Source organism: Podarcis liolepis (genome assembly GCF_965112155.1).
Source record: "Podarcis liolepis genome assembly, chromosome: 2".
Taxonomy (NCBI): domain Eukaryota; kingdom Metazoa; phylum Chordata; class Lepidosauria; order Squamata; family Lacertidae; genus Podarcis; species Podarcis liolepis.
Genome location: NC_139555.1, coordinates 16,881,747 through 16,907,925, shown reverse-complemented (window position 1 = coordinate 16,907,925; position 26,179 = coordinate 16,881,747). Strand labels below are relative to the sequence as shown.

The window sequence follows — 26,179 nt, the reverse complement described above, 5'->3', positions numbered from 1 at the left end:
ACCTCAGGATTCTGGAATCCCCATGTGCATGGAATTCATGCTAATTTGAATGTTGAGGATCAGTGTCGTAAGAAACCAGCACATTCTTCTTTGATCTCGGAAAGACGGGGAGCGTGGGCTGCTTTTACACTGTGAGCAACGTGTAAGCGAATGGTCTGGGAAATGGGGAATGCATTAGTCCCAATGTTCCAGGGCTTTAAGATGTGGGTGGGTGGGTGGAGCTGCTTTGATCTTGGAGTGGGAAAAGGCAGCTGGAAGTTAGCCCTCCTTTCCCCATTACATTGTGTGCAGGTGAGGAGTGCAGGGTGCAGTTGCTAGGAGTCTTTTTTTTCCAAATAAAAAAATGAATTGCTTTGGTGCAGCCCCAGTCCCCCCCCCCCACTTCCACCTCTTGGGTTCTGGGACTGTGGGTGATGCCTAAAAATGAGGCTGGTGATAAAAGGTAGAAAGGTAAAGGACCCCCAGACGGTTAAGATTGCGGCGTTTGTCCACAGACAGCTTTCCAGGTCATGTGGCCAGCATGGCTAAACTGCTTCTGGTGCAACGGACACCGTGACGGAAACCAGAGCGCATGGAAACGCCATTTACCTTCCTTCCACAGCAGTACCTATTTATCTACTTGTGTTGGTGTGCTTTCGAACTGCTAAGTTGGCAGGAGCTGGGACACGGCAATGGGAGCTCACCACCATTGAGCGGATTGGAACTGCTGACCTTCCGATCGGCAAGCCCAAGAGGCTCGGTGGTTTAGACCACAGCGCCACCTGCTCCCCTTATTGGGTGGCGGTGGCAGCAACTGGTGGAGACTTAAGACTCAACTGGCAGCACTGCAGGGCTGTTGTGCAGCAGCCGGGAAAGGAAGGGGGCATGAGATGCTCTCCCTTCTCCACACAGCCTTCTCTAACTGAACAAACTGGCAGATTTGCTCTTAAGGTTCCATTCCTCTTAAGAGTACAGTAACATATCTGCAGAACAGGAGGGTTGAGGAGCCATGGGAATGAGGATGGCGCAAGGGGAGTTTGGAAAAATAGAGGAGGAAAGAGGGGTGAAAGTGAAAAGGAGGGAACAGGAGGCATGGGACTGGGGATGAAGGTTCAGGCAGTTACTATGAGTGTGGTCTGAGCATAAGTGGGGCTGCAGAAAAGGAGGCAGAAAAGAAGCTATGGATAGGAGGGTGAAGATGAAAACAGGTGCAAAATGGGGCTGCAGAACAGGAGAGATTATGTCTCGACAGAACAGACAATCCAGTAATTAAAGTGCCTTTTTTGGGGGGGTGTTGGGCATTGAGTTAGAATCATAGAATCATAGAATCATAGAGTTGGAAAAGACCACAAGGGCCATCGAGTCCAACCCCCTGCCAAGCAGGAAACACCATCAGAGCACTCCTGACATATGGTTGTCAAGCCTCTGCTTAAAGACCTCCAAAGTAGGAGACTCCACCACACTCCTTGGCAGCAAATTCCACTGTCGAACAGCTCTTACTGTCAGGAAGTTCTTCCTAATGTTTAGGTGGAATCTTCTTTCTTGTAGTTTGGCTCCATTGCTCCGTGTCCGCTTCTCTGGAGCAGCAGAAAACAACCTTTCTCCCTCCTCTATGTGACATCCTTTTATATATTTGAACATGGCTATCATATCACCCCTTAACCTCCTCTTCTCCAGGCTAAACATGCCCAGCTCCCTTAGCCGTTCCTCATAAGGCATCGTTTCCAGGCCTTTGACCATTTTGGTTGCCCTCCTCTGGACACGTTCCAGTTTGTCAGTGTCCTTCTTGAATTGTGGTGCCCAGAACTGGACACAGTACTCCAGGTGTGGTCTGACCAGAGCAGAATACAGTGGCACTATTACTTCCCTTGATCTAGATGCTATACTCCTATTGATGCAGCCCAGAATTGCATTGGCTTTTTTAGCTGCCGCGTCACACTGTTGGCTCATGTCAAGTTTGTGGTCAACCAAGACTCCTAGATCCTTTTCACATGTACTGCTCTCAAGCCAGGTGTCACCCATCTTGTATTTGTGCCTCTCATTTTTTTTGCCCAAGTGCAATACTTTACATTTCTCCCTGTTAAAATTCATCTTGTTTGTTTTTGCCCAGTTCTCTAATCTGTCAAGGTCGTTTTGAAGTGTGATCCTGTCCTCTGGGGTGTTAGCCACCCCTCCCAGTTTGGTGTCATCTGCAAATTTGATCAGGATGCCCTTGAGTCCATCATCCAAGTCGTTGATAAAGATGTTGAATAAGACCGGGCCCAAGACAGAACCCTGTGGCACCCCACTAGTCACTCTTCTCCAGGATGAAGAGGAACCATTGATGAGCACCCTTTGGGTTCGGTCAGCCAGCCAGTTACAAATCCACTGAGTGGTAGCATAGTCAAGACCGCATTTTACCAGCTTCTTTACAAGAATATCATGGGGCACCTTGTCAAATGCCTTACTGAAATCAAGGTAGGCTATATCCACTGAGTTCCCTTCATCTACCAGGCTTGTAATTCTGTCAAAAAACGAGATCAGGTTAGTCTGACATGACTTATTTTTCAGAAATCCATGCTGACTATTGGTGATCACAGCATTCCTTTCTAGGTGCTCACAGACTGTTTGCTTAATGATCTGCTCCAGAATCTTCCCTGGTATTGATGTCAGACTGACTGGGCGGTAATTATTTGGGTCCTCTCTTTTCCCCTTTTTGAAAATAGGGACAACATTTGCCCTCCTCCAGTCTGCCGGGACTTCGCCTGTTCTCCAGGAATTCTCAAAGATGACTGCCAGTGGTTCTGAGATCACATCTGCCAGTTCTTTTAATACTCTTGGGTGCAGTTCATCTGGCCCTGGAGACTTGAATACATCTAAACTAGCCAAGTATTCTTGTACTATCTCCTTAGTTATTCTGGGCTGTGTTTCCTTTGCTGAATCATTTGCTCCAAATTCTTCAGGTCGGGCATTGTTTTCTTTATCGGAGAAGACTGAGGCAAAGAAGGCATTGAGGAGTTCAGCCCTTTCTGTGTCCCCTGTTTGCATTTCACCATCTTCTCCTCTGAGTGACCCCACTGTTTCTTTGTTCTTCCTTTTGCTACGAACATACCCACAAAAGCCTTTTTTGTTGCTTTTAACCTCTCTAGCAAGCCTCAGTTCATTCTGTGCTTTAGCTTTTCTGACTTTGTGTCTACACGTACTGGCTATTTGTTTGAATTCCTCTTTGGTTGTTTCCCCCCTTTTCCATTTTTTGTACACATCCTTTTTTAATCTTAATTCAGTTAAAAGTTCTTTAGATAGCCACCCTGGCTTCTTTAGGCACCTACCATGTTTCCGTCTCATTGGTATTGCCTGACGTTGTGCTTTTACTATCTCCCTCTTAACAAACTCCCAGCCATCATGAACTCCCTTTCCTTTTAGTATTGCTGTCCATGGGATCTCGCCCAGCACTTCCCTAAGTTTTATGAAGTCGGCTTTCTTAAAGTCAAGAAATTGAGTCCTAGTATGCTTGGCTGCTCCTTTCCGCTGTATAGTAAACTTCAGAAGAGCATGATCACTCGCGCCTAATGATCCTTCCACATCTACCCCACTAACCAGGTCATCAACATTGGTTAGGACCAGATCTAAAATGGCTGTTCCTCTTGTTGCTTCTCCCACTTTCTGGACAATGAAGTTGTCTGCAAGGCCAGTGAGAAACCTGTTTGACCTTATGCTCTTGGCTGAGTTTGACGTCCAACAAATATCTGGGTAATTGAAGTCCCCCATTACTACTATCTCCCTTCCTTTTGCATGCTTGGCCATCTGTTCCAGGAAGGCATCATCTATGTCCTCCGTTTGGCTTGGGGATCTATAGTAAACTCCCACAATGAGGTCTCTGTTATTCTTCTCTCCCTTAATTTTGACCCAAATGCTCTCACTTTGGCTTTGAGGTTCTAAATCTTGGATCTCTTCACAGGTATACACATCCCTGACATATAACGCCACTCCTCCTCCTTTCCTGTCTGGTCTGTTTCTCTGAAATAGATTGTATCCCCCCATTATTACATTCCAATCGTGGGACTTATCCCACCAGGTTTCAGTGATGCCTATTATGTCATATTTAGTTTGCTGTACCAAGAGCTCAAGCTCATCTTGTTTGTTTCCCATGCTTTGCGCATTAGTGTACAGACATTGAAGTCCATTAATCATTCCCCCGTGTCTCTTATTTAAGGATTTTTTCCTCCCACCACTAGGTCCGCGTGCTGTTTGCTCCATTTGGTCTATGACATTTGGATGATCATCTTCATCAATTGATAGACTCCTACCTTCAGGAGCACTGTCTCCCTTCCCCACATTAGTCAGTTTAAAGCCCTCCTGATGAGGTTTCTGAGATTTTTGGCAAAAACATTTCTCCCAACCGTTGTGAGGTGCAGCCCATCACTTGCCAGAAGTCCATCTTCAAGAAACTGCAGTCCGTGATCTAAGAATCCAAACCGTTCCTGTTTACACCATTTGCGAAGCCAGCTGTTCACTTCCACTATTTTCCCCTCTCTCCCTGGGCCACGTCGTTCAACTGGGAGAACAGACGAGATGACAATTTGTGCATTTAGTTGCTTCAATTTCCTGCCAAGAGCCTCGTAGTCTCTTTTGATCTTCTGGAGGCTATTGCTTGCAGTGTCATTGGTTCCCACATGAACCAAGAGGAAGGGGTATTTGTCAGTGGGTTTTATGATTCCTTGCAGTCGTTCAGTTACATCTTGGATCTTAGCCCCGGGGAGACAGCACACTTCCCGAGACATCTTGTCAGGCCCACAGATCACTGCTTCTGTTCCCCTCAGTAGGGAATCCCCTATCACCACTACACACCTCCTCTTGGGTTTGGTCGGGGTTCTTCCGTGAGCTGTCCGTTCTAAGGTCGCCTGCACATTCCCTGAGGACTGACTTTGCTGCTCGTCTTCATATGCATATATTGGCAAACAGTGGGGTTAAACTGAACTTTCCTTGAAAGGTCCTTTCATCCTGATGCTCCATTTGCCAAACTAGCTGGCTAATGGCCGCCCTTAGCCCCAAATGACCCGCCGTTGTAACTGCCGTCCTTTGCACAAAAGAGCTCTCCATAAAACAGAAGCAGAGAAGGTAGGTCTTCAGATCCCTGCCTGAGGGGCAAAAGGTTGTAGTGACATCAAGGGAAAGCTATGGGGAGAAATCACAAGGCTGCTTTGAGAGAGAGAACTGTACATACTTGAGCAGAACAACTTGGATGAGTTAGAGGAGGAACAAATTGTTCCAGAGCCTTCCAAGTGTCCCTATTTTCCAGGGACATTCCCAGATTTACAGAAGCCGTCCCGGTTTCTGATATGATTCCGCTTTTTCTTAGCACATCCCTATTTCCATCGGAGAAATATTGCAGGGTATGGAGTTACGGGACCCTGGAGCCAAGGAGATAAGTAAATATACAACCTTTAGAAGGCATCTGAAGGCAGCCCTGTATAGGGAAGTTTTTTAAATGTTTAATTAGGTTTTTATATATGTTGGAAGTGGCCCAGAGTGGCTGGGGCAACCCAGCCAGATGAGCAGGGTATAAATGAGAAAAAATATTATTATTATTATTATTATTATTATTATTATTATTATTATTATTAAATAGGATGTCTGTATTTTCATCAGATAAATGTTTGATGGTATGTTGTTCTAAACACTTAAGATTTGGCTACATGTTAATCAGTTATGTGATTATATCCTTCACAGATTTTTTTCTTAACCCCTCCCCCCCCCCAAATAAACCCTTGGGTTAAGCTGCCTCTGAATGGAAAATGCAGGTAATAATGATTTTATTATTATTATTTATACCCTGCCCATCTAGCTGGGTTTCCCCAGCCACTCTGGGAGGCTACCAACAGAATATTTAAAACATGATAAAACATCAAACATTAAAAACTTCCCTAAACAGGTGTGCCTTCATATCTCTCTGCCCCCCAGCTCCAGGCCCTTCCCAAGTTATTCCCCCTCACACAAATATGCACACACTCATGTGTACATGTGTGACGGGTAAGAGAAATCTGAGTAAGCTGTGGGTTAAGCAAAAAAACAAATAAACTGCTTTTGCGCTTCAGAACGCCAGAGGACAAAGAGTTACACAGTCACCCTCCTTCTCTTCCCTTCTGGCAGATTTCCAAAGACCGCTTTTGGCAGTCAAAACAAAAGGCTCAGGCTGAATGAGGAAGTCAGTGGGTAACGTGATCCTTAGGAAGTTCCTGAACCTAGCAAGAAGTTTGCAGCTTCCTCTCTCCTCGTCCACAACCCTGCTTTGAGATCTGCACTGGAACTAAGCGATGATAGAGGAAAGAGAGCCACCCGCGTCCTAACTTTTCCAAGACAGGCTATATCGACGTTTGCACAGAACTCAAAGCTATTTCCCCTGCTTCTGGACTTCCGAGGGGAAAAAGAGGGCGAAAGATCCGAGACTGGGCTGGAGGAATTGAAATGGCAACAGCCCTGGTCTTCTGCCTCCGTCTCTGTCTCCAGCTGCTAGCCCTCCCCATATACGTGCTGTCGTACTTGGGCATATGGCAGCCCTACTGCAAGAAGATCTTCCCGGCCTTCATGGAGAAGTTTGCACCCAGTTACAACAAGAAGATGTCAAGGCAGAAACAAGAGCTGTTCCGCAACTTGTTGGAGTTTGCAGGCCCCTCGGGGCAGCTGCGGCTGCTGGAGATAGGAACCGGCACGGGCTCCAACTTCCAGTTCTTCCCGGCCAACTGCAGGGTCACCTGTACAGACCCCAACCCCCACTTTCAACGGAGTCTAGCCAAAAGCATGGCCCAGAACCAGCACCTTCAGTTTGACAGCTTCTTGGTGACCCCGGCGGAGAATCTGCAGGAGGTGGCTGATTCATCCGTTGATGTCGTCGTTTCCACTTTGGTCCTCTGCTCCGTGCGGGACATGCAAAGTGTACTGAGCGAAGTCTGCAGAGTCCTCAAGCCGGTGAGTATTTGAGGGGGAGAGGGCAGCAAAAGAGACATGGTGGGTTAGAGATGCAATTTCAGAGGGGTATAGTAGGCAGCAGGCCGATGCAAAGGAAGGGAGCAGCGGGGTTCACTTGCTCCAGACCTCGAAGATGGCATGGGGGCCCTCGCCAGGGTCTCCCAAACTTACACTGTCATGCCAATAACAAGACTCCCACCCCAGACCTCAGACAAGCTCTGAACAGGCCTGGTAAGAAGCTGTGTGTTACAGTGCAATTGTAAGCATGCTTATCGGGAGGTAAGCTCCATTGAACTAAATGGGACTTTGCTTCTGAATAAACATGCCTAGGATTGCAGACCTTCCAAGTGTCCCTGTTTTCCAGGGACAGTCCCAGAGTTACAGAAGCCGTCCCAGTTTCTGATTCGATCCCGGAATGTCCCACGTTTCCTTAGGAGGTCCCTATTTTCATCGGATAAATGTCGGCGGGTATGGATTTATGCGATCCCTGAGCCAAGGAACTAAGTAACTATACAACCTTTAGAAGACATTTGTCTTACCAGACTGACTTTGTGTATGTTCCTTTTGACAAAGGCCTAAAGCTTCACTGAAGCCTGTGTCTATTTGGCATTCCTTTTGGGACCACTGACTACGGACCCCAACCTTGTACTAAATTTCCCTGTCAGACAGAAGGGAGATTGCTAGTGGCAGGTAATCAGCCCTTGGGCTTACATGTTTGTGAATGCCCCAAGTCTAATATTCATTCAGAAGATGTATATTTTGCCTTTTGACTGAATGATCTTCAATGCAGCTTGCAACAGATTGTAATAACATACATATGTAGGAGCTCTTAGACCTTCGAGCTACTGGAATATTGACATTTTCGCGGGTATTTATGCAAGGAACAAGCAAAGCACAAGTAGGTCAGTCAGATTTTTGGGGAAATAAATACCTGGTGAACATGATTTTAAGGCACTGAAAGTGGTCTTATATCATGCACAAAACATCCTACACTCTTGGTTTCCCTGAAATACTTGTTGTTCAAATGGTCTCCTCCTTTCCTTTAGGGTGGAGCATTTTATTTCTTGGAACACGTGGCTGCAGACCATTCAAGCTGGTGCTACTTTTGGCAGCAAGTTCTCTTCCCAACATGGAAACTTCTCTTTGACGGATGCTGCTTAACAAGAGAGATCTGGAGTGATCTTGACAAAGCAAATTTCTCAGATGTAAAGCTGCAACATATATACGTCCCCTTACACTGGACACCGATTCAGCCACATGTCATTGGTTATGCTGTAAAGTAATTCTCAATTCACCAGTGCAATCCAATCAGATGAATGTTTACTGAAAAATATGTTCCACTGAGTTCAGCTCGTGTGTCAGACTGCAATACAGTAGTATGCTCAGTTACTTGGGAGAAAGCTCCACTGAACTCAGGGAATATTTATTTCTGAGTAAACATGCTAAGGCTTCTCCTTTTATATACACATTTCAAAGGAAGTTTCTTCCTCTGAAAGGAATTCAGTTCTACTTTCTAAAGTGCAGAGCAGACTGGGGAAATCTTAGAATATAGTCAACGACAGCTTGTTTAAATCAATTAACTGCAAATTAAAGCACTACTAAGACACCATTTTAAAGTTCTCTGCATGCTTTTTTCTCCTAAAAAATATGTGTAAACACATAGCGTTGCTAACTGGCCAGAAAAAGAAATCAGCCTGGCCAACTTGTGCTGATTTGATCTGCAGAAATCAGCTGGTGAAGCTTTTACTGACAGGCACCTAAATATTATCTGAGTGGGTTGTAGAGATTGGGGAATTCTCACCACTTGCTTTAAACAATTCCAGGACTGTGAGGGACAGAGCCATGGCAGATGAACTGGTGGGGAAGGGACCCTCGCTCAGTGACAGAGTACAGTACAAGGTGCAATCCTTGGGCTTCCTGTTAGGACCCAATTGCAGGTGACATGGAAAAAATATTGTCCAAGACCTCTGGCAGCGTAGTGAGCATGGGCAGAGTTGGACAAAAAGTCTGACCCTATATATGGTTACCTATATTAAGAAATGAAGATGTGTTTGTAATGTAGCTATTATAATTTTTTGTTGATGAAACTGCTGGTAAAGGAGTTTTCATGGTACAGGAACCAGTTCAAAAGTTGCCTACTTCAGGAGTAGTTAATTGAGGTCAGTATCATTTTTGCTTTATGGTTGTTTTATTGCTGCAACCCACTTTGATATATTTTTTATGACATAGCAATACATATTTTATACATAAAACTCTATCCCAAAGGTATTTTAACATGCCTTTAGGACTACCATATTCTACATGTTAAATATGCATTTATAGCTGGGTTCTGGCAGTGGTTGATATTGACCCCCTACAGTTTAGGGGGTGAATAAAGAGCCAGGGGTTGAAAATGGTCTAGCAGTAGGAAATCTTAATGACGAATAGTGAAAAAGAATAATCATCATGAGCCTCAGAAATAAACAGTATGGACATGTATCTTCCTTGCCAATGTGGAACCTTATATTTAACAAGATTTCACAATCCAACAGTATGCCAGATTTATTTTTACAATTTTGCAATTCTTGGTAATGGTGGATGATTAATAAATGTTCATGATATTCTGGTATTTCTTGACTATATTTCATATACCTACCTAAGTATATGCAGTGGGGTTGATGCCAACTTCATAAGTTCATCAAAGGGTCAATGAACTCCTAAGCGTAGGAATTAAACATGAGAAGACATGAGCACTGAACCACTGTCATATTACAAGTGAACTCTTTATTTACTGCGTTTAATATTGTTTAAGATAAAAACAATTTGAGAAACTACTTTTGCCATTTTTATGGATGTTGATTGTTTGCAGATAGTTGCCTTCGTGATATTGTGTCGATTGCAGTAGTCCTTGTACAGTGGTGCCTCACAAGACGAAAAGAATCTGTTCTGTGATTCTCTTCGTGTAGCGGTTTTTTCGTCTTGCAAAGCAAGCCCATTGACGGATTAGCGGATTATCTGCTGATCGGATCAGCTGATAAGCGGCTTAGCGGCTTAGAAAAGGGGGGGGAAGGGGGAAAAACCAGCAGGAACTCGCAAGACATTGTCGTCTTGTGAAGCAAGCCCATAGGAGATTTGTTTTGCAAAGCACCTCCAAAACGGAAAACTCTTTAGTCTAGCGAGTTTTCTGTCTTGAAAGGCATTCGTCTTGCGGGGCACCATTGTATTACTTTCATTGCTTTATAGCAGTTAAGCTTAACCAGCCATGTTGGGCAGAAGATTCCTGCATCGCAGGCGGTTGGACTAGATGCCCCTTGGGATCCCTTTCCAACTCTATGCTTCCATGCACGAAACGAAGGCGTCTGTATACACACCTGCTTACTGCTGACTTCTTGTTTATTGGAAATTTAATTTGTAACATTCTTTTTTTTAACCTGACTTTCGGTTGAACTGATTGACATCCTATGCCCTTTTAAAATGTGGCTCCTTTTTTTTGGGGGGGGGGTTATTGGGTTGCTGTTTTCATTTTGATTTTTTATATATTATGGTTTTTATATTGATCTTTTCTGTGAACCTCCAGGTTCACAGATTCAATAAATTCAATAAATAATACTAATACTAATAATAATGCAATTGCAGCAAATCAAACCAACTGGGTATAGGGCAGTATATAAATTCAATTAATAATAATAATAATAATAATAATAATAATAATAATAATGCAATTGCTGCAGATCAAACCAACCGGTAAAGCAAGGAGGTGTGTGGGTGGTGCGAATGCAATGCAATTCTTTATCGAAAACGAAACAAAAAGAAGAAGGATCTGAGTCAAATCTTAACTTTAAATTTTACTTCCAAAAAAGGTTTCTTCGAAGGCTGGGGATGTATTCCCTCAGCGTTCTTGGAATGGGCTTTAAATCGCGCAGAAATCCCTCGCAACCGCGGCTCGATCGGCCTCGCTGTTATGTTTGCCCCATTACGGAGGGAGGTTTCGTCCCGCCAGAGTTTCGCGCGGACCTCGTTTCCGTCCCGCGCGCCCTTTCCAGGCAAATGCAAGAGCGGGAGGCCGCCGCGCGCAGCTTCCTCGCGGCCCCCGTCACGTGACGCTCCCAACGTCACTCCGGCCGAGGAGAGGGAAAGACGGCGAGAGTGGGGGAAAGTTGGCCGCCATTTTTTCTCCCTCGACGGACGATGCGGCGGAGCCTTCGCCCCGCAGCCGGGCCCTCGCTGGCGCTCCTCGCGCTGCTGTACGGACCCCTGCCCGGAGCTCTGCCCTCCAAGGTCCCCGCACACGGTGAGCCCGGCGTCCCCCCTGGTTCCCGTGGGTGCGGCAGCGGGCGCTTGGGCAGGGCAAGTTCCCTCACGCGTTGAGGGCCTTGGGCGGAAGTGCGCCTGCGCGCGGAGTACCCCTCCGAACTACGACTCCCGGCAGCCTCCAGTGCGACGGACGCAGAGTGCGTAAGGGGCATGCCAAGGAGAGTCGCGCACGTGGAGGGATGCCTCCTGGCGTGGTGGAATCCTCAGCTGTTTCTTCCCGGACGGCTCTTCCTTCTACTCTCCCGATTACTGGGATCTCTTCCCAAGTTAAGCGGCCCTCGGTTTGCCGCTCTGCCTGGCTGCTGTTTTTCCTGGAGGTCGAAGCACGTGGATCTAATGTTAGGCAAAGAAGGCAGCGAAAACTCTACCCTTTTCCCTCCCTTCTGCTCCTGTCAAACGGCGCTTGCTGCTGTACGTGGTGGAGTTTAGGTCCCAAGGGGGGAAAGGCTCCGGGGCTCAAACCTGTTTGGAAGCACCCGCGAAAGTGGATTTAATTCGAGTAAGTCCCCCATTTAGTAATTTTCTGAATTTTTGTTGTCGTTTATTCGTGTCCGACTCTTCGTGACCCCCTGGACCAGAGCACGCCAAGCACCCCTGTCTTCCACTGCCTCCCGCAGTTTGGTCAGGCTCATGCTGGTAGCTTCGAGAACACGATCCAACCATCTCGTCCTCTGTCGTCCCCTTCTCCTTGTGCCCTCCATCTTTCCCAATATCAGGGTCTTTTCCAGGGCATCTTCTCTTCTCATGAGGTGGCCAAAGTACTGGAGTCTCAGCTTCAGGACCTGTCCTTCCAGTGAACACTCAGGGCTGATTTCCTTCAGAATGGATAGGTTTGATCTTCTTGCAGTCCATGGGACTCTCAAGAGTCTCCTCCAGCACCATAGTTCAAAAGCATCAATTCTTCGGCGATCAGCCTTCTTTATGGTCCAGCTCTCACTTCTATACATCACTACTGGGAAAACCATAGCTTTAACTATACGGACCTTTGTCAGCAAGGTGATGTCTCTATTTTCTGAATTACCGTGTAACAATGCCACAGGCGCACGGTCGGTGTCGATCTCTGCCCCTAAAGTTCATATGATTGCAACATTCCTTTTCTAAGCTCTGGAAGAAAGGAGGTTTTGTTAGGTTGTCAGTGCTGCTTTGGGGCGGAAACGGTGTAAGATGTCACTTTCAGCAATTTAAGAATACACGTGAAGTGTACCAGTTCAAGCAGTATTGGCTTGAAATTTAATCAGCTTTGTAAGCATATCTGACCTGTTCAGTAAGGCTGTTGTGCCCTTTTAGAAGCAAGCCACATAGGCCATTAAATCGATTTCCATAATTCATAATAATGGAAAAGTTTTAAGAAGAATTGCCTTTCCAAAAGCCTTTTATGTTCAGTTGTTTTAATTTAATGCTGTGTAATCATGTGAAGAAGAAGAAAAACAAGTTCTAGTTTTAATCTTGTAAACTAGATCTTGAGCATAGATGAGATTGTGATATTTCCAGGTGGGAATTCTGATTCAAGTTTTTCAGGGTGCTGCCGCACAGACAAATTAGGATGAGATCTGCCCCTTCACCTCTGTTTAGACTTTGTTTCTCCTTTGTCATTTTGTTGCAGCAATAGAGAAACAGGCCTGGATCTGCTCTGGGACTTTCCATACTGTATTTTTATTTTTATTTAATTATTTTTGCAGGATTGTGAAACGCTTTATCAGATTTCAGTTTAGTCTGAGTTTTTTATCTAGACCAGTGGTTCCCAATTAGGGGTCTGGGGACCTCTGGGGGTCTGTGAAATGCCCCCATGGGGTCCACAGCCCATCCCCACTAAATTTTTGCATGGTAATATCACAGTTTTTATAGTCTGTGGTTTTTTGTATACCTTTGATTATTTTTTAATATACCTTTGCTTGTTAGGAGCTACCTTAAAAAATTGCTTTGCAGAGGTACCGGTAATTATCATAGAGTTATCAAAATTTTCAAAAGCAGGGGGTCTGTGGCTTGGCTTTTGAAAAATAAGAGATTCTCAGTAATTAGCTAATTGGGAACCACTGATTTAGACTTTATGCCACATTACAGTAATAATTTACATCAAGTGTTTTGTTTTGTAATGAAAAGTACTCAACTTGTAGAATTGTACTGTTATCTTTTCCCTTTCCTGTGTCTTTTTTATGTGTGTGTGTGTGTTTTATGTACTGTTATAAGAATTCTAAGGTGTCATAAATAAAATGTGTGTTCGTAAGTGCACAAAGTAAACACTCATACATAAGTACCTAAGCTACATGTCTGAAATAGTACAGGAGAGCAATCCTGAAGCCATCTTGACTCTTAATGACCCCAGCTATTTCCTCTGCAGAAGAAAATACAGTTGTACCTCGGGTTACATACGCTTCAGGTTACATACGCTTCAGGTTACAGACTCCGCTAACCCAGAAATAGTGCTTCAGGATAGTGCTTCAGAACTTTGCTTCAGGATGAGAACAGAAATCGTGCTCCAGCAGCATGGCAGCAGCAGGAGGCCTCATTAGCTAAAGTGGTGCTTCAGGTTAAGAACAATTTCAGGTTAAGTACGGACCTCTGGAACGAATTAAGTACTTAACCCGAGGTACCACTGTATCTTGGAAAAACCTCTCCCAATAGTTCTTTTAACTTACAGGTCCTTCAAATCCAATCAAAAGAGCACATTTTGTGTATGAATATGGGAGGTCTGTGGCCATGATTTCAGAAACTAGGTTATTTACCATTTCAAGAGGATGGCTCAAACTTGCCAGAATAAGGCAGTCAGCACACATTAGGTATCTTGACAAACAGGAGACAAGCCACACCCTCACATTTCTTCAAAAGCTGTTATACACTGGTGTTGTGGGCCCTTCTCACCTCCTTGCAAGGGAGGGAGGACTCTGGTGCAACAGGAAAATAAAAATCTGCCTTGCTTTGACTGGTTCCTGCCTCCATCCATTCTTCTGTGACCGATAACTGTCTTAAGGGACACTGAATCCCTTGATGGAGAGTTGGGCTGCAAAAGCCAACCCCAATTTTTTCTATAACAATACCTTCCATAATATCTCTTAAAAATTGTAATGTTTTGTACTCCTTTGTTTCTGTTCATAAACGTGTGCCTTTTGTGGTAAAAAGAAGAGGAAGAAACATTTGTGCAAATGGAGCCTTTCCCTTAACTTGAATTGCCTTCTGGGTGAAATTTTCAGGGCACAGTGGCAGCTGAAGTGGGAAAACGTAACAATCCTCTCTTTCCCATGTGCTGCCACCCCCACCCCATTTAGAGAAAAAGGTCCCATACACAACAACTGGAACCTTTTCCTGAAGCTAAATTGCTGTGAGGAGCAGTTGGGAGGGAAAGGTTAATCACCTCTGCCCCCCCCCCCAAAAAAAAAACATTGCCAGGAGTCTGAGCAGCAATTCAGCTTAGGAAATAAAACTCCTTTGTAAGGAAGAGCAGGATATAATTTTAATAAAATTGTATGTGTGTGTACACACACACACACTCCATTTGTGTGACTCTAACTTTTTCTATAAACTTGAATGCATCCGGGGAGGGAAGAGGAAGGAGAGAAGGGGATGCATTTAAATTACTGGGTGGGTGAATGTGAATGTGAATGAAATTTGTATGCTACTCTGGTCCCAGTCACATTGACCTCTTATGTTTTGGCTTTTGTTATATGTTTGGCCACCATCCTGGAGGCATGCACTCTGTTAACCTCAATCAAACAAGTTGGTGTGTTCTTTTAGGCCGGCATCTGACAATAAGATTATTTAATGATTCACAGAAGCCTTCATGCTTGCATAATCTCCAACAGAAAGCAATTTGATAACAGAACTGCTGTGTCAGATTGGACGGTTGAAACAATGGCTATATTGTATTGTTGCTGAATGCCTGCTGTGTTTTACACTGAAATACCAGTACAACTTTTTTATTTTTAGAATGCGGAAGAAGGCCCCTTGTGGATGAGACAGCAGAAGGATCTCGGATTATAGGTGGACATGATGCTCAGCTTGGGGCTTGGCCATGGCAAGTTAGTCTACAAGCTCAACCTGCTCCTGGAGAATATTTTTACCATATATGTGGTGGATCTTTAATTAATAGCAACTCAGTGCTGACAGCAGCACACTGCATTAAAGTAAATATGTATGTATTTTTTTTTGTTCTGAATCTTTTTCTGTCAGTTTTGTGCTTGAGGGACATGTATTGGTCTTTACCCACAAGGGGGGATCTGGAAAAAAATGTTTTAGTACTGTATATTGCCAACCCTTAACAGGGGTGTTTTGGTTCATGTGTCTTCAACTAGCCTAATTGAACCATACCAGAGCAGGAGCCCTATAGTGTTGGCCATGGCTCAGGGGGAAGAGGAGGGAGAAAAGGAAGAGGGGAAGATTTCAGTTTTTCCTACCATTCTGAAACCTTTCCCCATTATGCCATATGATACTGTGGTTTTCAAGTTCAGGGCTGGTTGCCAGACATAAATCTGAACACTTAATTTAATCCAATCCGTGCAATACTTCTGTAGGACAGTCTTTACTGATGACAATTTCCAGTTGTTTGCTATTGAATACATAGCTTGTCAAAAAAAAAAAAAGTTGGGTAGATGGAACCTGCAGGCTGGCATATGTCCATGGAAACCTTCTTTCCAAAATAGCCACCAGCCATCCTCCTGAAGCACTTATTTCATGAACCATAACATCTACATAACAGTTAAGTACTTAAGTTTTGGTTGTTTCCTTAATAGCTCATATAGTATTGTATAATAATGCAGTCTTATTAAAGTAATATAATTATGCTAATCATACTCAAAATAGGTACAAAAGAAGTGGAGATGTGTACCTCAAACTCTGAGTCCCCAAAAATGATATATCCACACTCCAGGAGAGTCATCTGCAAGATGGACTGGAATGCCACTTTACTATAGTTATTTTTACACATTTACATGTTTTTAATTATATGATTATGTTGTTACCCACTCTGGGACTTTATGGTGAAGGGTAAGAAAACTGGGTGGGGAGGGCAGCACAGGAAAGGAGTGTTTGTTTGTTTGTTTGTTTGTTTGTAGCTCATGGTGCCTATCTCCCAACTCTAATGATCACTTACAGTATACTATTAAATGTTAGGGGCTTAAGCAGGCCATCTTGCCTGCTGAATTCAACAGCTGAATTAGCCTCAACGATATATCAGATTTCTAAACTCACACTATCTTTCTATAGCACTCTGATCCTATTTTTATATAATCCTATACTTATATCACGACATACCTACACATTTCCATCATTGGTATTTGCATGCACAGTGAAGGCAGAAATCATTTAGCGTCACTTGAAGCTTGTCCCAAACCCATTTGGTCTTGAGCATGCCAATTCCTTCTTTTCCCCACCTCAGGTTTTCTTTTTTCTTTTCCTTCTCAGCTATGATGTTAAGATTGTGTTAGGCCCAAAAATTCAGATTCATGTCAGGCTTTTGCTTCTTTGTCTTTGTGTTTGTAAATATATTTTTTTCATTTAACTTAAATACTGCAGATCTAAGAAGTCCCCGAATATGCAGAAATAATCCGCTTTTTTTTTTTTTTTTTTGAGTGGCACCAATTCCCTTCCACACAGGTGGGCCCTCAATTGTCCAAGTTCTAGAGAAAAAATAATGAATTGCTGTGTCAGCCCATATAGGATTGAATTGCTGTGTCAGCCCATATAGGAATAGTATCATACTGTGAGGGTATAGGCTAAATTTTTGATATGTGCCATTTTCACAGATCTGCAACACAGAAAGGCTGTCTAGGTGCAGTCTGTATGCTTCTGTGACATCAGAATCCAGTGTCAGTCCTTTAAATAACATTCAAAGCAGGAAGGCATTTTCATTTCTGGGAGAAAGTTGAACAGTTTTGGGGGAGTGGTGCCTTACTAAAAACAATTTTCTCCTACTACTTCAAGCAGAGCATAGCTGCTGTCTTTGGTTGTTTTGTGGGTCACCGTGACGCTCCAAAATGCCCTGACAGGAATGACATTCTGTTATGATCTTGTAGTGGTGTTTCAACTGCAGTATTGGAAAATATGGCTTATTTGGCTACTGATTGTAGCAACTCTACACCACATGAAGCAGCTGCCCCCACCTAAACAAATTGCCCTCCTTTGGCCTACCTCCCCCACCCCACATTGGCCTCCAGATCAGAATCTAGCCCACCTTAATAAGCCACTGTTAACCTCATAGTTGGATACTTAATTGCTTTTCGATCACAGCTAGGCTCATTTAGGATTCAGTACCTAGAAGAGAGCTTTCCAAACTCTGTGCTGCGACAAATTAGTGTGCTGGCTGCAGTGTGTAGGTGTGTTGCAGGGGTGCGGGTGGCGCAGTGGTCTAAACCACTGAGCCCCTTGGGCTTGCCGATTGGAAGGGCGGTGGTTTGAATCCGCATGATGGGGTGAGGTCCCATCGCTCTGTCCCAGCTTCTGCCAGCCTAGCAGTTTGAAAGCACGCCAGCGCAAGTAGATAGTTATTGGAATTTTTCAACATAAATGTGCCATTTTAACCCTCAGCCATGCATGCTAAGGTAACGTGTAACAGCTGAGAATGGGGATGCTACGAAGGGCACTTTCTCTTTATTTAAAAGCATTTCGAAATTGCTTAATATTCTAAAAACCTAAGTGGCATGCAACACAAAGACAATATCTGTATCACCAACATACTTTGGTGACCAAGAGCAACGGAATTGCAGGGGCCGGAGAACCAGCAAAATGAAAAGTACATGCAGATCAGAGCCCATCAGTGGTGCACTTTGCACGTCAACCAGTTATATGAATAGGTCACACAGACACCCCAATGAACTTTTTTTGGATGTATCATCAGTAGGCTTTGCAGGAGAGCAGCCATGTAAGCCTCTTGCAGGAGAAACAGTAAGCATTGAGGCACCTTAAAGACTTCACAAGTGTTACCGGCATAAGCTTTCATTGACTGGCTCATTTCTACAGATAGTGGAGCCGGTGGCGCTGTGGTCTAAACCACTGAGCCTCTTGGGCTTCCTGATTGGAAAGTTGGCAGTTCAAATCCACATGACACAGTGAGCACCCGTTACTCTGTCCCGCCTTCTGCCAACCTAGCAGTTCAAAAGCATGCCAGTGCAAGTAGATAAATAGAAACACTTTTTACCTTCCAGACACAGCAGTACCTATGTGCTCTGGCACTCATTATGGTCATCTGTGTGCCAGTAGCAGTTTAGTCATGCTGGCCAAATGACCCAGAAAGCAGTCTGGACAAACACTGGCTCTCTCGGCCTGAAGCAAGATGAGCACCACAGCCCCATAGTTGCCTTTGACTGGGCTTAAGTAGGGGCTGGAACGGATTAGTTCAACCTCCAGTGTGCTAGTAAAACTGAATTACTGTGTCGTGAAATGATGCTTGTCCAAAAAGCCAGCAACTTGAAAAGTTTGAAAAGCGCTGACCTAGAAGTTCCAGTAGGATTTATCAGCAAAAGCATTTTCACCATAGGTTCAGGTTTTAAAACAGCCTCGTATCATGAAACTCGTACCATTGTAGATTACAAATGACACTTATCTTTTCTTTCTGTATGGCTTCCATGATTCGCTATGACATGTCCAAAGGGATTGTTTACTTTGAGCAACAGGTGTATATGCAGCTCTTCCCATTCAAAAGTGCTCTGGAATAGTTTCTACTCAAAAGTTCTAGTGTCAAATGCAAAATGCAGTTCTTTTGCATCAATGGACAATCTTTCCATTACCTCCTATTTTCTTGTCTTTATTCCACTTAACTTTATTTTTGATTCTGAATAGAATTTCCGAATAAATTTCCATAAAACTAATATACTATTTAAATCACAGAGATAGCAAAACTCCTAGGCTAGCTTTTATGAAGAGTGAGCCATGACAAGATTCCAAGTTCATGGTTTGAGTAGAGTTCCTGTAGGGGAATGATTGCATGTGTGTTGACCCGGGTTTGCTGTTGCTCTCAAATTTTAAAGTCTGAAATGGGAACTTCTGCACTAATTATTTACTCTAGAAGGGATTTTATTCTGTCCTAGGACTCCAGAATCTTGGAGGGCAGTGATTGGCTTGCATCATCTGTATAAACCCCACTCTCGTACTGTAATACAGAAGGTCAGCACTATCACAATCCATTCTGACTTTGAATGGGGCACCTTTGAAAATGATGTTGCCTTGTTTCAACTTGCCAAGTCTGTCAAGTACAATGACTATATTCAGCCCATCTGCTTACCTGACACTCCTCTCCTGTCTCATGAGACCTCGTGTTACATAAGTGGATGGGGAAGCACATATGAACATGGTAAATCTTTTATTTTTCCTTTAAACTTTTGTTACTAGTGAGAATTAAGTTATCTCCAGCTGCATATTTAGCTGGAAAGTAAGTCCCATTGAAGCACTTCAACTTATTTCATACATGGGGAGAACATGGATCTTCAGATCAGTGGCACTGCCATGAGCACATACATAGCTCCACAGTATGGCAACCTTTTCCTGGCTGACTTAGAACACTTTCGGATTTCCCCAAAAGCTTTTCCTTTACCTACGGGTGCTTCTGGATTGCTGTTATTGCAGGATCAGTGTTCTTCATGTCTGCAAGTATTTTGTAGGTTCCTCGTGATGTCATTATCCCAATGGCAGCTTGTATTTTCCTCATTTAATCCAGATTTGCCATTTCCAGGGAAATAATAATAAATTTTAATTGTTTGTTTGTTTGTTTGTACATACATACCTCACCCATCTGACTGGGTTGCCCTGGGCAGCTTCTGACATAATAAAAACAAAGCAAAACACTAAAAACTTCCCGATACAGGCCTGCTTTCAGATGTCTTTGGAAAGTTTTGTAGTTGTTTATCTCTTTGGCATCTGATGGAAGGGCGTTCCACAGGGTGGGTGTCACTACTAAGAAGGCCCTCTGCCTGGTTCCCTGTAACTTCTCAGTGACAGAAGCTCTAGAAGGCCCTCGGAGATAGATCTCAGTGTCTGGGCTGAATAATGGAAGTGGAGATGCTCCTTCGGGTGTACAGGGCCGAGGCTGTTTATTGCCAGTGGCCCATTTGCAACATTAAGTGAATGTCTGAGATACACTGATGTACATTTATCATTTGGATTCTTGGGCAGGAGACTTGAGCAGTTCCACCAGGACTTCAGTAACTTTCACTCCAACATTAGCCTGGACCTGGACCACTGCATACAATAGGTTAACTGTCTGGACACTACTGTGCAACTTTATAATAGAAATAGAAGCATCACCTTATATCGGAAACTCACTAACTGCTGCACATACTTACGTGCTTCCAGCTGCCACTTACACACTCTGGTGTGTCCTCAGCTAGAAGAGAGACTTTGAGGGACAGGACCTGAGGAAGGATTGTTGTAAGTCAGCCATGGAGATGTTTGCATCTTATGGAGCTTTGCGAGCAGATGATCTGACAATGAGTGTTCTCTCCAAAGCTGAAGTATTTGTGAGAAAGTACAAAGTAGCAGGGCTTGGTGGCTAGATGTTCTGTAGCCCCATCGGGGATGCTTCTGATGGCTTGCAGTCCATCTTTGTGGGAGCTGTTGGTGTAAAGAGCTGCAGCATCCACAGTAGCTGGTATGGTGGTTTTGGAGACATTGTCAATGGACAGTAGTTTCATCGGAGTTAGTAGTATCCCATATGTAATTTGTATAGTAGTGCCACATCTTAACAGGTATATTCAAACCATTGGAGCCACTCCAACAAACCAAGCCATCATGCTGAGTGGGACTTACCTTGCAAGGTGAAGAGCTTAAAACCTTTTTGTACCGTGTAACCCAAATGGACCTGCAGCAAAAAGAGCTTTTAAGCGCTCTGCCTTGCTGGGGCAGGGGTAGTGGGTGGTAAATTCTGCTCAGTGCACTGGCTCTGAAAGGATAGTGGTGTTTATTTTGCCCTGCAAGATCTCATGAGAGCATCTCACAGCCAGCATGCTGAACGGGCCTTACCCAACAAGCAAGGCAGAGAGCTTTAAAGCTATTTTTATGCTGGGTAACCCCAAGCAGACCCAGCACAAAACGACTAAGCTCTCTGCCTTGCTTGGGACTTAACCTGCACAATTTCAACCAGCCCACCTTCAACTGCATATGCTTGAAATTGCACAAGCCAAATGCGTGTAGGATTAAGGATTACTTTGCTGGTGGCATTGAGTCTATATATCCAGGCACCCCCAACTGTGCAGGTACTGATGCCTGAAACAGTTCCCTATGGTTTTCTGGTTTGTGCATTTTGGGTAGTAGATTCAAGATGCCTGGTCAAAGCTCCTGAGATGGGTATGTACAGGTTTGGTCTTGCACATCTGTAGGAAATTCCTCCATCAGGCTGTGTTGTTTCTTCTAAACAAAATAAAAAAATTCCTTCCAGTAGCACCTTAGAAACTAAGTTTGTTATTGGTACGAGCTTTCGTGTGCATGCACACTTATTAAGATGCACACGAAAGCTCATACCAATAACAAACTTAGTTGGTCTCTAAGGTGCTACTGGAAGGATTTTTTTTATTTTGTTTCGACTACGGCAGACCAACATGGCTACCTAACTGTAACTTGTTTCTTCTAGTATTTCTAAGTGGAATCTGAGGATAAAGGCACAATACATGGTAGAACTCATGTCTCAATAATAAATGAGTCATTTTTGTGGGAAGGAGGAGTAGATGCTGGTCTATTCTACAAAAAAATATGCCAGTTATTCAGATATTCAATTACTCTGGCTTTTGCTCTGACCAAACCTGTGCAAACATCGTAATTCTCATATTGTGCACCAGACTAACCTGGGTAATTTGTAAACCTGGCTAATTTGTAAACTGTTTGAACTACCATGCATAGTATAGTGATAGCCATAATAAAATCTTTATAATATGTATAGCAGTTCAAACAGTTTACAACTGGCCAAAGCAAATAATGTGACACTGAATCTACTGAATTTACATCTGTTTGCCAAGCCATAATGATATTTTATTGCACAGTAGACACTACTACTCTCAGTGGTGGGATCTAAATTCAATGTACTATATTTACACATAGCCACACTCATTAAACAATTGCACTACCGGAAAAATGAAAGAGAATTGAGTTCTGCATTAGTTTCTTAAAAGTACACGCCATAACTCTTGAACCTTAGTTTAGCAACTAATGTAGATTATGCATGGAGAATGGGGGTCTGGTGCAGCAGGCTTAAGAAAGATGTACTGACCCAAGAGCTACTAATATCCCTGTTGTCCTGTACATTCCAGATTATTAAACAACAAATTAGCATACTTCCACTTTTGTCTTGTGTTTTCATTATAGGCAAAGCTGTACGTATATTACAAGAAGCTCGAGTCAACATTATTCCACAGCAAATCTGTAACAAATTTGATTGGTATGCTGGGGCAGTATCATTGAATATGCTTTGTGCTGGTACTGAAAACGGGAGTGTCGATAGCTGCCAGGTAAAATTCCATTTGAAAAACATATTGGCGAAACCTCCAGCCATGTGGTTGCTAAGTCAAACTTTACTACCTGGTAGTAACACAATTATATGTCAGTGTAACACCATAGTCAGTCAGTTCCAGAAATATAAAAATTTGTTCATTTATGTGCTAAAACATTATTTACAATAGTGCATAAGTATCCCTTATACACTGAACAAAAATAATAAAAAGTTCCCCCTTGCAAGTATACACTTGAAAAAACAAAAGGAGAATTGGAGAAAGGGTGGAACTAGGGTTGCCATATTTCAAAAAATAAAAGCGAGGACACCCTTAAAGTTGTTGAGGCTTTTTAGGAAGACCCCCCCCAAAAAATGAGCTTTTTAAAAGGAAAACCCAGAAATTGTTGCGCTTTTTTAAAGACAAACCCCAAAGTTGTTTTGTTGAGCTTTTTGTGTGTGACAGAAACACCAAAAGAATTGCGATTTTTCATATGGCAGCCCTAGTGGAACTAGATTTCTAATACAGATTTCAAGGAATGTGCAAATCTGGGCATACTTCCAGCTGAAGTAGAAAAGCCTTCACCATGATTTTTAATAACTTGTTTACCTCAGTAAAGACTGCTAAGAGGTGGGGTAAGGGATAAAAGCGGAGGAACTTTATAGAATAGTCAGAGTGTGTTTATTTTCTTCCATTCAGAACACTTGGACCACATTATTTGCATTCAAAATAGAGGGTGAGGAATGTTCTTCTCAACACCTGTGTACATAATGCCTAGTTACGAGAGCAAAGACTGGATGGCGTGCCATGCGCACTTCAATGCGTAGACTAAATTTCTCATCAGGCTTACTGAGCTTGTAGCTGGAATTCCCAGAATAGGCATTACCAATTTTTTGTAAGTGACATAGTTATGTTTAGTGCTGTTCCACAAAGTCCAGCTTTCCCACATCCATCTTTTCTAGTAATCTGTATTTTTCTTTTGATAACTATTGTTTATAGTTACTTATTAATAGCATTTAATCTGTCGCTCAACAATGCCCAAGCTCTCTGGGAGGCTTACAATAACATGGAAGGCATAGCTCAGACTTACTGAATTCTATCCAGTGCTGTGTGAGTAGAGTTCCACTCACAAACAGGACTTCCACTTCCTCTCCTCCCCTGCAATGCCCAAAATCGGTTTGGTTTTTCAACCCTCCAGAACTGTTTCTGAGGGTGCACAGGGAAGGGAGAGGAAGTTCCACTGTGTGCATGGAAGCCTATTGCACCCATAAAGCTCCAGCATTAGATACAGCCCCTACTATCATAATTTCTATGCACGCTACATCTCCAGAATACCTTCAGCAGCACTCAAGTTATCTTCTTTATTTTTTATCCTCCAGGGAGACAGTGGTGGTCCTCTGATGTGTTCTTTCCTAGATGACAAGTATTATCTGGTAGGAATCACCAGCAGTGGTGTTGGTTGTGGCCGACCACAATTACCGGGAATCTATGTCCGTGCAGCAAATTACAAAAGTTGGATTGATTCACATGTATCTGACAACAAAACCACCACTGTGAGCATTCAGTTTGTCCTGATCTTTTCAACTGCTGGATGGGTAACTTTCCACCTCATTTTCTAAAAGAGGCAAACTTCTACTCCACTGAACTAGAATAATCTCAAATTGTTTTCTGAATTTACTTCTTCCTCTTGGCAAATGTGTTTTAGCCAAATTCATTGATCTGGATTCAGGCATTAAGATCCCGTTGAAATCAAAGTGCAGCTTGTCCCATGGATTTAATTGGGAATGAAAAGTGACACACAGAGCAACCCAAACTGGGCTTGGAAACAGCAGTGGAGTGACAAATATGTTGCCACATCAAAAGTCCTGCTGACTCATGCTGACCAAGGCAGATGTTGGGGAGGGGAGGGATATTTTTTGCTGTGCCAGCTCCAGTCTGCTATAGCTGAGAGGCCTTGAATATCAAACATCTCAGGGAATCTGTGGGATTTTGGGTCCAACAGACCCAAAGCTGCCAGTACCCTGACTCTACCCTGCAATGCCTGCTTTGTGGCTGCTAGCTACCACTGGCAGTAACTTTCTGAATGATTCTGGGGCATCTGCAAAGCAACCCCCACCCCATGGCAGAGAGGTGATTACATTTCATCCAGTCCCCATCAACGTGTGTTTATGTAAGGGATTGTGTTATTAGTTTGCATCCAGTCCTTTATTTTTAAACAACCTATATGCTTTGAATTTTTATTATTATTTATTGAATTTATATACTGCCCTATACCCAGACACCTGTGTGGCTCACAGAACAAAATAGATTCAAATATATTATTTCACCCTTAATCTAAAAATATGAACCCAAAAGGCACTTTTCAGTTAACATGTGTGATTTACCATCACACTCTTCAAAATGGGCTAACAGGCAAGCTCTGAAAACAGTCACTGAGTATACGATACAAACATATTTTTATTAATGTTTAAGCGGAGGACTCATAATTTGTGGAATTCAAATCTTACCCATTTTTTTTATTATTCTAGAAAAAATGTACATGACAGTTGCCTAACAAACAATGCCATACAATTATACTGTGTTTGATAATAAATTTTGCAGTTGAATGTCAACCTATTTGAAACCCAAGTGTAGTATTTATGGGAATCCTTCACTTTCCACTGCTGGTGCCCAACTTACGGGGCGTGGGGATGCAGTGAATATTATTCACTCTGGGCGGCTTCCAGCAGAATATAAAAATGTAATAAAACGTCAAACATTAAAAACTTCCCGATGCACTTGTGTCCCTGGCAAGAGATAAGAAAACAGCCACGTGTGTTGAACCCTGAGTCAGTCCGTTTTACAGGAACATAGCATTTTGAATACAGGCTTGCTCTCTTGATACAAAGGAGGACGAAAAGTGCTGTGGCATAGTAGAATTATTCTGTTTTGTTACCATCTCTATACAGCTGCCTAAAGTACAGTGTGTGCTTCTGAACATGACAAGAGCTTAAACGAGTGCATTCCCATGCTTGGTCCAGTAATGAATGTTAGATAAAACAAAGAAACACCTATATGCCAGAATACTGTTTCTGGAGTGGAAAGGCGGCAAAGCGGAAAGCTTAATCTGTTGCGTTTCTGCCTCTCAGCTTGTTAATGGCACAGTAAACCTGCCAGAAAACGAAACAGAGGAAACCGAAGTTCAAACTCCTGCTAAGTTACGAATCTCCATTATAGATACCTTGGATCAGCATGTGCAAATCTCTTTCCTACCTCGCATGACTGGAGGGGGGGGGAATACATACAGTTGGTATTGTGAAGATCTATAAATAAGAGTTAAGTGCCCCCCCCAAAAAAAAGCTGCTTCAGAAGTATTGGGTGGTGGACAGGCGGTCTCCGTCCTCCAGAACAGCATGCGAGGTGACCCCGAAGGCTGGGAGCAGTGAAATGAATGGAAATCGCCTTCCCTCCCTCCAGCAAGGCGCTTCCACCGGCTCCCGATACCTCCGCCGACGGGAGGGGAGACCCATTTTGCAGAGGGACAAGTCGGGACACCCGCCGCCTGGGAGCGAAGGCTGAGGCGC

The 26,179-nt window shown here is 43.5% G+C and overlaps 1 protein-coding gene across 7 annotated transcripts; it reads left to right on the top strand.

The window, feature by feature from the left end:
• Positions 1-25,228, top strand: LOC310700567 (thiol S-methyltransferase TMT1A-like). Of its 7 annotated transcripts, XM_083490445.1 has the most exons (5): positions 10,638-11,194; positions 15,139-15,343; positions 19,233-19,495; positions 22,495-22,637; positions 23,996-25,228. In XM_083490445.1, the coding sequence occupies exons 1-5, from the start codon at positions 11,092-11,094 to the stop codon at positions 24,233-24,235; spliced, it is 954 nt and encodes a 317-aa protein (XP_083346571.1). In that variant the 5' UTR covers positions 10,638-11,091; the 3' UTR covers positions 24,236-25,228. The 7 variants fall into 7 exon arrangements, with proteins under 7 accessions (XP_083346577.1, XP_083346572.1, XP_083346573.1 ...); XM_083490451.1 differs by lacking the exons at positions 10,638-11,194; positions 19,233-19,495; positions 22,495-22,637; positions 23,996-25,228 and adding exons at positions 1-142; positions 6,109-6,924 and having other exon boundaries at positions 15,139-15,337; XM_083490446.1 differs by lacking the exons at positions 10,638-11,194; positions 15,139-15,343; positions 19,233-19,495; positions 22,495-22,637; positions 23,996-25,228 and adding exons at positions 14-142; positions 6,109-6,924; positions 7,971-9,532.
• The last annotated feature ends 951 nt before the right edge of the window (positions 25,229-26,179 follow it).

What these genes read in the sequence shown, in the direction of transcription:
- LOC310700567 (XM_083490445.1), top strand. Translation starts at nt 11,092, where the DNA reads ATGCGGCGGAGCCTTCGCCCCGCAGCCGGGCCCTCGCTGGCGCTCCTC. An exon ending in CTCCAAGGTCCCCGCACACG is followed by an intron (nt 11,195 to 15,138) that starts GTGAGCCCGGCG and finishes TTTTATTTTTAG; the next exon opens with AATGCGGAAGAAGGCCCCTT. An exon ending in CACTGCATTAAAGTAAATAT is followed by an intron (nt 15,344 to 19,232) that starts GTATGTATTTTT and finishes ATTCTGTCCTAG; the next exon opens with GACTCCAGAATCTTGGAGGG.